Below are 12,599 nucleotides of genomic sequence, written 5' to 3'. Positions count from 1 at the left end.
ACAGCCGGGTGCTTGCTCACCTGTCCAGAGAAGGACCAAAATGCAGCAATCGTTCTGGTCGTTGATGGCCGGGTTTTTGCTCACCTGTTTGCAGAAGTTCGTGCCCAGGCTATTTGTTGGGGAAGGAATTTCAGTTTATTCACCAGGGGTTCGCTCAGCAAAAGACGACACGAATTGACCACTTTTTGGCATAATAATTTCAACGAGATTAAGTATCTTATTTATTGAGGAAAACTTCTTACAAACTTGAAAACGAATCAACTAATTTTTTCACTCTCTGAACAAATTTTCACACTCGTTTGCTACGATCTTTATTTTGTTGCTATGGTTACGCTGAGGGGTGGGCTGACGGTTGACGGTGCGACGACTGCGATATCCGAGTAGAAAAGTTCGGACTGGCAGTGTTAGCAACATTCTCCGGGCCAGGAACCGAGCTGATGGTCTGGAGCAGCACAACCTTGCTTACAGGTCTTTTGTAGGTTGACTTTGATGTCCGCACCGCAACTGTTCTCACCTTTCCATCCGGCCCTTGGTAGATCTTCTCAACAACTTCTTTCGAAAAGCTTCCTCGGTGTAGCGATTCGTCCACTATCATCACTAGATCACTGACGTGATAATCGTGGTAATTCCTGTTGTTCGGCCACTTGCGGCTTGTGATCAACTCCGGACGGAACGAGGCTATCAACCGGTGCCAGAAACGATCCGCGTAGATCTGAGAATGCTTGTAGGCAGCACGACAGTTAAGATCTCGTTCATCAAAGTTATGGTTGAACTGGATTGAATTGTTTCGGCCAAGCTGCAACCAAGGTTGCAAAGACTCATTTCAGCTAAAACAATGTTTTTCTAAATTATGAAATAATTAGATGCCATGATCAAATTTTGAATTGGTAGGATACAAGAAGAGGTTGCAAAGAATGTGTTTGACATATTAAACCTGTTTATTTCACTTCATGAGAGTCACAATCAGCGATTTTTCACAAACTCACTCACTCACTCACTCACTCACTCAGCGATCAGCAAATCGCTGATTGTGACTCATAGAAAGCAAAATTTACAGGTTTTATGTTTCCAACGCATACTTTGTAACCTCTTCTTGTAAGTTACAAGTAAAACATGCCATCATACCATCTTTTGGTTTTATTATTCCGAAAAATATTATTTTAGCTGAAATGAGTCTTTGCAACCTTGGCTGCAACATGTTTGGTGTTATCGGTTCAGGGTCCAGGGGGTTATTCGGAACGTGTGTCAAAGGCCTGTTGTTTGCTGTGTCCATTGCCTCGCACAGAGCGTACTAAGCGTTCCCAGCAATCTCCGAACTGCGGAGCACCAGGTGGAATAAATTTCCACTCTACACCTCTGACGCTCAGCGAATCTTCTATCTGCGGCTGATCCAGAGTTCTCACCAGTTTCTTCAGTTCAGCATCTGCACCAGTAAAGTTGGTACCGTTGTTGGTTATGATGCACTGTGGTAAGCCACGGATGGACATGAAACAGCCGATGGCAGCGGATGCAGCTGCCCGTGTCTAGAGATGGCACGACTTCAAGGTGTACAGCTATTGATGTCATACACGTGAACAATACTACCCACCTCTTTTCAACACGACGACCAACTTTTACAGACAACGGTCCAAAATAATCAATACCCGTACACGAACGGGGTTGTTTTTTTTCCGGTGGTAGGTTTCCCATTTGCGGAAAGGTCGGTTTTGTTCCAAGCTCACGACACTTGACACAGGACCTCGTATGCTTCTTCACCTGTGAGCGAATCTTTAGGATACGGTGCCGTTCCTTGATGTTGTTAACAACGGTATCCATTCCTTGATGTGCGTCGGCGATATGGTACATACGAATCAGTAGAGTTGAAAACTGGTGGTTGTCAGGAAGAATCACAGGATTGTTCACTTCAAACGACTTTCCATCATCCTGCACACGACCTCGCATACGGATGATTCCGTTATCCAGAAACGGCGAATAAAGGGTGTCCACGATGAAATTGCCACACTATGAAATTGCTCTAACTTTTTAACCGTTGGGTAGAATTTAATGAAAATTTGGGTGGATTTAGTTCATAGTGCATTATTTACATCCTGCAAGTTTTAAAAAACTCGCGGAAATGGAGTCGAAAGAACAGCTCGTGCGTGATAAAATCTTGCGCATTCATCACGAGAACAAGGATCTCTCGCATCGTTTCATCGCTAAAACGTTGGGAATCGTGAATTCCACGGTGTCGCGAGTGATTAAGCGGTTCGAGGAACGGTTGACCACCGATCGGAAGCCCAGAAGTGAAGGAAAAAGTATTCCGTACAACACCAAAAATCACAACCACGTAGTTGGGGCCTTCAACCGAAATCTGAACGCCTCCGTTAGGGATGTGGCTAAGAAGCTGCACCTAAGCCGATGTTTTGTCCAGAAGGCCAAAACTAAGGCTGGGCTTCGAACGTTCAAGGTACAAAAGGCCCCTAATCACAACGAGAAGCAGAACAAGTCCGCCAAAACCCGTGCCAGGAAGTTGTACCTCAACATGCTGACGAAAGTTGAATGCTGCATCATGGACGACGAAACATATGTGAAGGCCGACTTCAAACAGATCCCCGGCAACCTGTTTTTCACGGCCAAGGATAAGTTCAGCGTTCCGGAGCATGTCCGCACTCAGAAGATGTCCAAATTTGCGAAGAAATTCCTGGTTTGGCAAGCCATCTGCACGTGCGGGAAGCGGAGTGCACCTTTCGTGACCCAGGACACGATGAACGGACAGGTGTGCATAAAAGAGTGCCTCCAGAAGCGGCTGCTTCCTCTCCTGAAGGCCCACAACGTCCCAACAATCTTCTGGCCGGATTTGGCCTCATGCCACTACTCCAAGGACGTGCTGAAGTGGTATGCGGACAATAAGGCCAATTTCGTGCCGAAAATGTTCAACCCTCCCAACACTCCGGAGCTCCGCCCCATCGAGAAGTACTGGGCGATTATGAAGCAGCACCTTCTTAAACGACCTAAGGTAGTGAAGACAGTCGAGGAACTGAAGAAAGTATGGGTTTACATGCAAAAAAGGTTGATTCACAGGTTGTGCAGAATCTTATGGCCGGGGTTAAGGCCAAGGTGCAAGCATTTGCGTATGGACTGTAAATAAAATACGAGTCAAATGGTAAAATGAAGTTTAATAGTTATTACTCAATCCCTGAAAATTTGATGGCAATCGGATGAAAACTCGAATTTTGCGAATCAATTTTGTGTGTGGCAATTTCATCGTGGACACCCTTTATTATGACTCAATTTTATGTCAAGTTTATGTTTCAGAGCAGCTAAATTTAGATGAATTTTTCTAAGTGTGTAACTCAAAGTACACTCAAAGATAAATTAAATCAAAAAAGCTTAAAAAGTAGGCAGATTCCCGCTTCACCTTATTGAGTCCGAGCCATGATTACTTCGGTAGTAGTCATGTATGATTAAAATCGAAATAATCTTTCCAGTATTAAATTTTATTCTTTTTCAATACTGATACATAATCAAAAAAGATTAAAATTCAATCAAAAATTATTAAAATAGAATCAAAAATGATTAAAAGTTATTAAAAAAAAAGATAATCTACAATCTAATCAACCATGATTAAACTGGGATTCATATCAGATGCTTATTTTTTAGAAAGACAGGATTAATTTTTAATCATTCGATATGATTAAACTGAGTTTAATGTCAAATTGATTAAATTTTAAGCGAAATGGGAATAGTTCAATTCATCAGTGTAGTTTTTGCGTAATTTCTGACAAATATCGCTACAAACAACAATATTGATATATAATAACAATATAATTACTTCTATTAACAAATTCACAAGTAGAAGAAGTCGTAAAAAAATTTAACTTATTCAGTTACTTTTTTTTTATTTCTTCAATAAAGAGATTATCAACCTGAAGCTGGTTCATCTCTTAGTTTAAATACGTATTAAAATAAGATGAGTACCGAAAAAAATTAAACGAAAAAGGATTATCGCAAGCAGTGTTGGCAAAATCATCAATCAAATCATGACCATCTATCATTCTCGATGCTTAATTTTCTCTAGTCATTTTTAAACAATTCCTCCTCCAGCGAATCCAACCACACAATAACTAAATATCACTTTTCTTCTTCATGTCACTCTGTGCACAAAAGCAATGCACACCGCAAAAACCTAATAATAGATCAGCGCGGTCGAGTCACACCGTCAACAAAGGGAGCGAGAGCACACCAGGCACCAAAGCAACAGGGGAAAAACATCAGCACAAATCATTCTAAATAGAATTATCGCGTCCGGGACATAAAACTATTCAAATGCGAGCACCGAAAAACTACACGGCAGCACAAAGATAGCCCGAGCTCTAAAAAAAAGCACGCAGCGGAGCAAAAACACACAACCGTTCTCGGACGCTTCTCAAAGCGGACTGTCTTCACTGCTTCGTTGTGATCACTACAAACAACAAAAGTGATGAAAATTAATATCAAATATCATCTCTAAGATTAAAAATGTATTAAAATATAATAAGTTTAGAAAAATAAATTATACTACAATAGATCAATTTACTGGTCGCAGTAGTGTTTGGTCCCGAACAGAGGAAAAAAAAATTTAAACGAAAAAGGATTATAGCAAGCAGTGTTGGCAAAATCATCAATCAAATAATATTTTTTCCGCTCTCATACGCGTGATATTGGAACAAAATATCATGCTGGATATTGATTTTACAAGTTCCTTTGTTAATGCGAAACTATTCACAACATGTAAAATTGAAGCTGAGACACAAAAATGATTCCATTGCACATCGTTTTCTTAGAAAGAGAAAGTATAGTTTGCTATCTCTCTTTACTCATCACTGATGGCAGACACGAAGGGACTGCTGCCAGCAGTGACGGTAGTTTCGGGTCGCGATCGGATGTAAAGCAAAAATCATGAAACTCAAACTAACCACGGTGTTCGCACCAGTCACCACTTTCACGGGTTTCTACCTAGAAAAAACCATACCACTGCAAGTTCACTCACTCGATCATGAGTGACCCGAGTAGATGAACAGTAGGAGATATAGTTGACCTATTCTGCCCAATGTCCCTTATCAATCTATCCCGTACCATATCGATCGCTTCACGATCAACGGTAGGGCCGAGTGTAGGTAGCAAACCGATAAGAAAAAACATCGCACGCAGTGGTGTAGGTCCCTAGAATTTTTATATAAGTTAGTCCGCAATAAACCTTTCACAGGAACAGTCGTTTGTTGAAGTACAACGTCGCGTGTTGCAATTTGTACAAGTAAGAACAAACAGTGAAATACAGTCCAACTTTACCCCGTTAAAGTACTCGCGTGTTAAGTGCTTTCTGTGCGCGTTATCCGACGACTTTGAACCCAGTGTTAAGTCCCTGATTGAACATTTTGGTCCGCTAGAACCGGATCGTCGGGAAACGCGAAAGTGAAGTGACTGTTTAGCCACCGCGTGGTCGCTGATTATTCTCCATAAGGGAGAACAATAGGACACGGGTGTCTAAAGACTAAAGTGGTTCGGTGGTCTGCTGCTGCTGTTGCTGCCATCATTCGTCTGTTGTTGCTGCCATCATCTTTCTGCTGCTGCTGCTGTTCCTGCGGAAAGTGCTACGACGGAGTTGAACCTGCCATCGTAGATTCGACGGATCCAGACGGATTTGCTAGGCGATATCAGGATAAGTACTGAGGGCCCTGAGCAGGTTTGTCTGTGGCGCGGATCTCTGTTGCATGTGAGACCGACGCCGGCGGGAAAAAAATTTCATGAGCCAATCGAAGTGAAATGAAAAATCGATTTACTACCGTGAATAAATATTATACAAATTGCTTGCATGATCAAATTTGTGGCGTCCAATTTATTTGAAGCTGAGTTGAGCCCTGACCATTCCACCATCTTGTTGGCTTTGTCCGCTTGGTTTTCCTTGTTCTTGATCTCCCATTTTGAATTGGTTTCATTGTCCAGTCAATACCGCGTGGTCGATTCGAGTATCGCATTCGGGTGAAGTAATAAGTTATAGTGAAAGTGTTCAATTATGCCAGCAACCGATGATCTACGGCTGCTGCACAAGCAAGAGCGTGCCATGCGGATTTCCTTGGACAACATTAAGGAGTTTGTCCAATCGATTAACGATGGAGCTGATAGACGTTCTTTGGACATGCGCATAGCCAGGCTGGATGATATCTGGCAACAATTCATCGATATTCGGATGCGCATTGAGCTGATCACTGATGGCGTCGATGATGAGATTTCCACGGACGAAACGGAAGAAACGGAGGAAGCAAGATTGCAACGGCAAGTCAGGGTCCAGAGACAACGAGATCGTGAGAACTCGAAGATAATTAAAGATTTCGAGAATGAAGTGTACCGCTTGAAGGAATCTATGTTCGGGTTTCTTCAATCTACATCAAGTAGTGCACTGCAAGTTCAACAGCATCAATCTGTAGCTGTACCACAGTCCAAGGTGAAGCTCCCAGAGCTGAAACTGCCCACCTTCAACGGAAGAATCTCGGATTGGGTCACTTTTCGAGACACGTACAAGAACCTGATCCACAATGATACTGGCTTGTCTAATATGGATAAGTTCACTTATCTGCGAACGTCTCTCATCGGTGATGCGCTTCAGGAGATCGCATCGATCGAGATTTCCTCTGCCAACTACCCCATTGCGTGGACCGCCTTGGAAAATGCCTTTGAGAATAAGAAGTTGTTGGTGATGACCCACTTGGACTCGTTGTTCGCCCTAGAGCCACTCCGGCAGGAGAATTACGAGTCGTTGAGTAAACTCGTAAATGGGTTCGAGAAAAACCTGCAAATGCTGTCCAAGATTGGTGAAAACCCGGAGGGTTGGAGCACGTTGCTGCAGTACATGCTCTGCAAACGTCTACATCCCACAACACTACGCCAGTGGGAGTCCCACTATAATTCTAAGGAAGTCCCACGATATGCTGACTTAATCAAGTTCCTGAAGAGTCACTGTTCGGTGTTGCAGTCTATCTCACCTGGAAGGCAATTCCAGGCTGAACCGAGGAAAATATTTCGTCCTTCCACTAGTCATGCAGGTATCCAATCATCAGGATGCTGTCCATTCTGCGGAGAATCTGCGCACTCTGCATTTAAGTGTGCGAAGTTTTCAAAAATGAGAATTTCGGAAAGGGTCGATGCCGTGAGGAAAAATTCGCTCTGCTTGAACTGCTTGTCTCCTGCACACATCGCAAGATTTTGCACTAGAGGATCGTGCTATCAATGTGGCCAGCGTCATCATTCGTTGCTTCATGCGAACTCATCGACCACCGCGAATTCACAGAACAGATCTGGACCATTCCAAGAGAATCAGTCAAATAAGAAACCACAAGGACAAAACACGCAACCACCACAAACTAAGCCGACACCTAACGGTCACTCAACAAACACTCAGCAAACACAACAAAGCCACCCGGAATCTACCACGAATTCCACCACAAATGCAAGTAATGCTCATTCACACACTCCCGCCACAGGCGGCCCCAGTACAAGCTACCACACTGCTCCTTTAGTAAACACACAACATGTACCACACACTGTTTTGCTCTCTACCGCTGTCGTCAATCTATATGATCAGTACGGCAATTCTTTACTCGCTCGTGCATTGCTGGACTCTGGCTCCCAGCGATGCTACATGTCTGAAAACATTTCTCAGAAGCTCAAGTTCAAAAGAACTCGTGAGCATCTGCCAATCGTTGGAATTGGAGGGTCTCGCACTGCTTCTGCTCAAGCAATTTGCGCTGAAGTTCATTCGCTCGTCACTAATTACGTGACAAATTTGAAGTTCCATGTGTTGCCTCGAGTCACTGTCGATCTACCCACACGAAGCATCGACATTCGATCGTGGAACATTCCGAAAGAGATCATCCTAGCGGATCCGACGTTCAACGAGTCCGGAGCAGTTGATTTGATAATTGGAGCGGAAGTCTATCTGGAGTTGATGATTGCAGAACGCCAGATCAAGCTTGGAGATACTGGCCCAACCTTGCAGAACACGCTGCTGGGTTGGATCGTTTCCGGAGGCAGTCCGGAAGTATCAACATCCCTAACGACAGTGTCATCCTGTGCCACTGAGAACATTGAAGAAGGATTAGCACGGTTCTTTGAGCTAGAATCGTGTCGCACCACCAGCACCCTATCGCTGGAAGAATCAGCCTGCGAGCTACACTTCGAGAAGACGACAACGAGAGATTCGAGTGGTAGATTTGTCGTCCAACTACCCAAGAAGCAATTCATGCTGGATCGTCTAGGAGAGTCGCAGTCTATAGCCATTCGTCGCTTCATGGCATTGGAGCGAAGACGTGATGCAGATCCAGCAGTGAAGAAGATGTATACCGAATTCATTGAAGAATATCTACGGATGCAGCACATGCGTGAGATTTCACCACGGGAATTAAGTACATTTCCAGTTGCTTATTTCCTACCGCATCATGCGGTAATTAAGCCGGACAGCACGACAACCAAGTTGCGTGTCGTATTTGACGCATCCTGCGCAACCACCACTGGAGTCTCGCTAAACGACGTCCTTATGGTAGGTCCTGTTGTTCAGGAGGACCTAAACTCAATAACACTTCGCTTCCGCCTGCGGAAATATACAATAACAGCCGACGTCGAGAAGATGTACCGGATGATGAAGACGCATCGCTTGGACCATCCTCTTCACTGCATTGTGTGGAGGGCCGATTCTGGAAAACCTCTTCGCATCTTCGTTCTGACCACCGTAACGTACGGTACCTCTTCAGCACCATATCTGGCAACGCGTTGCCTCAAGAAGCTGGCGGAGGAAGAGAAAGGAAATTTTCCTGCCGCAGCGGACACCATAATCTACGACTTCTACGTAGACGACATGCTGAAGAGCGTCGACAGCATCGAAGAAGGAGTGCAGCTATCCAAAGACCTCATCCACGTGCTGGCCACGGCTGGACTGACCTTAAGAAAGTGGAGTTCAAATTCCCGAGAGATCATGGACAGTATCCCACCATATCTGCGGGATGAACGCTCATCTTTGGACCTCGAACCTTCGAATTCCATCGTCAAGACCCTCGGACTGAAGTGGGAACCTCGATCGGACGTGTTCAGATTCACTGTACCTCAGTGGAATCCTGCTACTGAGCTCAACAAGAGGATCATATTGTCCGATTTCGCAAAGCTTTTCGATCCCTTAGGCCTGGTAGGACCTACATTAGTCCAAGCCAAGGTATTTCTTCAGGATCTTTGGAGAACAAAGTGTTCCTGGAACGATACTCTTCCCGAAGAGCTTCAAAACTGGTGGCGAGAATTTCGAGAAGGTTTGGCAGGATTGCGACTGCTGCAAGTCCCTCGATGGGTCGCCTTTGGAAGCGATACCATCTCCGCTGAACTCCACATGTTCTGTGATGCCTCCAAGAAGGCATACGGTGCCTGCATCTATCTCCGATGCACCTCATTCAATGGATCAGTCACTGCCTTGCTGCTTACAGCAAAATCCAGGGTAGCTCCACTTGAAGATTTGGAAAAGAAGCGGAAACAAACCTCCATACCGAGATTGGAGTTGTCATCCGCACTCACCGGCGTTCATCTGTTCGAGAAAGTCGTCCAAAGTATCAAGATAACTGCTCAACCATACTTTTGGACTGACTCGATGATCGTCAAATGCTGGATCGCTTCACCACCCTCTCGCTGGAATATGTTCGTGGCCAACAGGGTGTCAGAGATCCAACACATTTCTCGTGGAGGAATCTGGAACCACATCGCTGGGTTAGAGAATCCCGCGGATGTTCTATCACGGGGAATGACGCCACATTTGATACTGAAGGACTATCAAATGTGGTGGCACGGACCATCCTGGCTTCGGCAGGATAAGACATCCTGGCCGACAACTGCTACAATCACTACTGAACACCTGGATCCCTCTCTTCTTGAAGAAAGAACTACTGTGTCAGCCGCTGCTCAAGTGATCGAGACCAGTCCAGTCTTCGGTCTACGATCGTCTTTGAACGATCTTCTCCGATTAGTAGCTCTCATCCGAAGATTCGCCCACAACTGCAAGAACCGTTTAGATCGTAGAGTAGGTTTCATCAGATATGAAGAGCGAGAAGAAGCGCTGCGTCAGCTGCTAGCTCTTGCCCAACAGGAAAGTTTCCCCGAAGATCTCGCTGAACTGCAGAAGAATGGTGAAGTCAAGTCTACATCGAGGATCAACCAGCTCACTCCACGCTTTGTAAACGGGTTAATCCTGGTCGGCGGCCGGCTCGCGAATGCCAACATTTCGGCTGGCCGGAAACATCCAATTGTTCTTGACAATCAACACCCGCTGTCTGTTCTCATAGCCACTGACTATCACCGCAAGCATCTCCATGCTGGACAACAGCTACTGACCGCCAGCATGCGGGAAAGATACTGGCCAATTGCTGCTCGAAACCTAGCACGCATGGTCATTCATCGCTGTGTGAAATGCTTTCGTGCTCGACCGAAGCTCCACGAGCAACTCATGGCAGACTTACCATCGGAACGAGTAACTCCACCTCCCCCTTTTTTACGAGTAGGAGTGGATTACTGTGGTCCGTTTTACATCCAGTACCCGTACAGAAAAGGAGCACCGATTAAGTGCTTCGTCGCCGTGTTTGTGTGCCTTGTAGTGAAGGCTGTCCACCTGGAGGTCGTGGGAGACCTCACCAGTCAGGCCTTTATCGCTGCGTTGAGAAGATTCGTCGCACGCCGTGGACGTCCAGAAATCCTCATGTGCGACAACGCAACGAATTTCATCGGGGCACGGCGTGAATTGGGTGAACTACGGAAACTGTTCAATAACCAGGAATTTGCGAAGACAGTAGCTCAAGAGACGGCGATGGACAATATCAACTTTAAATTCATCCCGGCAAAATCTCCAAATTTTGGTGGGCTTTGGGAGGCTGCCGTGAAGTCGATGAAAGGACATCTGAAGCGTACCCTTGGAAACATGGTTATTTCATCTGATGAAATGGCCACTCTGGTGGCGCAAATCGAGGCCTGCCTCAACTCGAGGCCGATTACGCCACTCTCGAATGACCCGAACGACATGGAAATCCTGACTCCTGGTCACTTTCTGGTGGGAAGACCACTCACAGAAATTCCAGAACCGTCACTTGAAGACCTCAATCAGACCAGGCTTTCGAGATGGCAGCGAGTGCAGAACTTCCTTCAACACATCTGGAAGCGTTGGTCGACTCAGTACCTTTCTGATCTACAAGCTCGAACAAAATGGACCAGGCAACGGAACAACGTCTCCATCGGAACCATGGTGCTGCTATGTGAGGATAACACACCACCCCTCAAGTGGCGCATGGGACGAGTAGTGGAGATCCACCCGGGAAAGGACGGCAACATCCGCGTCGTTAAGGTTCGCACAAAGGACGGAGAGTTCCTACGGGCGATATCCAAAATTTGTATCCTGCCAATACGGGACAATGACACTGCAACATCAGCTCAAGGGGAGGATTAGTTCCTTCTTCATCGAGCGCTTTCGAGCGCTGCGGAGGCCTGCGGGTCTCCGCGTACCAGTTAAGTCTTTGTTTTTCAATTAACGGTCAAAAAGCTTAGAGAATGTTTTGTCGTCCATAGTCCAGTTCCTCCACCGCGGCTGGAGCCGCACGTCCGAATTTTTGATGTCCGCCGTGTTCCTCTGCCCTTCATCTACCAGTCATCGTCAACTGTCGACCAAGGATTACCCTCGAAATCATACCGAAGTGTCAACAACAACCAAATTCCACTTGGACAGCCCTGAAACATCCGGTCTGAAGGCAATTCTTCATCATCTGATGGTTACTCGACGGGTTCATCGGAAGCGCAACCGCGCTAGCGGAGGCGGATGGCCTCCGCGGACCAGGGAAGTCGTTTGATCTTTGTAATTTATTGTTAAAAAATCGCCTTTCATCTTATTTAGAGAATTCCGGTCGAAGATAGCCTCATCCGAGGTCGAAGGGTCAACTAGCGATGTCGAATTGAGGAGGAATCCATGGACGATCCCCAACCATCCATCGACCACACAGACCGTGTGAGCGATGACGAGACAGACGAACGAGGCATACATTCCAGCAGCTGCAGTACAGTGATATCTATTGTTATTTATGTACATACGTTTGTTTTGATTTGCATGTTAGGAGATAGGAGATTTTTGTTTTGTATAGCTATCGATGTATAAATGTAGGTTGAAACTAGGCATTTCAAGGCGGCCGGTATGTTCGCACCAGTCACCACTTTCACGGGTTTCTACCTAGAAAAAACCATACCACTGCAAGATCACTCACTCGATCATGAGTGACCCGAGTAGATGAACAGTAGGAGATATAGTTGACCTATTCTGCCCAATGTCCCTTATCAATCTATCCCGTACCATATCGATCGCTTCACGATCAACGGTAGGGCCGAGTGTAGGTAGCAAACCGATAAGAAAAAACATCGCACGCAGTGGTGTAGGTCCCTAGAATTTTTATATAAGTTAGTCCGCAATAAACCTTTCACAGGAACAGTCGTTTGTTGAAGTACAACGTCGCGTGTTGCAATTTGTACAAGTAAGAACAAACAGTGAAATACAGTCCAACTTTACCCCGTTAAAGTACTCG

At 45.5% G+C, this 12,599-nt stretch overlaps 2 protein-coding genes across 4 annotated transcripts in view; one reads left to right on the top strand and one right to left on the bottom strand.

The window, feature by feature from the left end:
- Positions 1-12,599, bottom strand: part of Cad86C (Cadherin 86C) — a 604,661-nt gene that overhangs the window by 472,984 nt on the left and 119,078 nt on the right. The window lies entirely within an intron of this gene.
- Positions 6,032-11,479, top strand: LOC135711489 (uncharacterized). The gene is made up of 2 exons (XM_065234342.1): positions 6,032-6,861; positions 7,849-11,479. Exons 1-2 carry the CDS (start codon positions 6,032-6,034, stop codon positions 11,477-11,479), a joined length of 4,461 nt encoding a protein of 1,486 aa, XP_065090414.1.

The sequence above is a fragment of the Ochlerotatus camptorhynchus genome, unplaced genomic scaffold (genome assembly GCF_037179485.1).
Source record: "Ochlerotatus camptorhynchus isolate MF236.1 unplaced genomic scaffold, CSIRO-AGI_Acam_v1.1 ptg000433l, whole genome shotgun sequence".
In the NCBI taxonomy this organism is placed as follows: domain Eukaryota; kingdom Metazoa; phylum Arthropoda; class Insecta; order Diptera; family Culicidae; genus Ochlerotatus; species Ochlerotatus camptorhynchus.
Note: the sequence above shows the minus strand (reverse complement) of the source record. Positions and strands in the feature narration are given on the sequence as shown.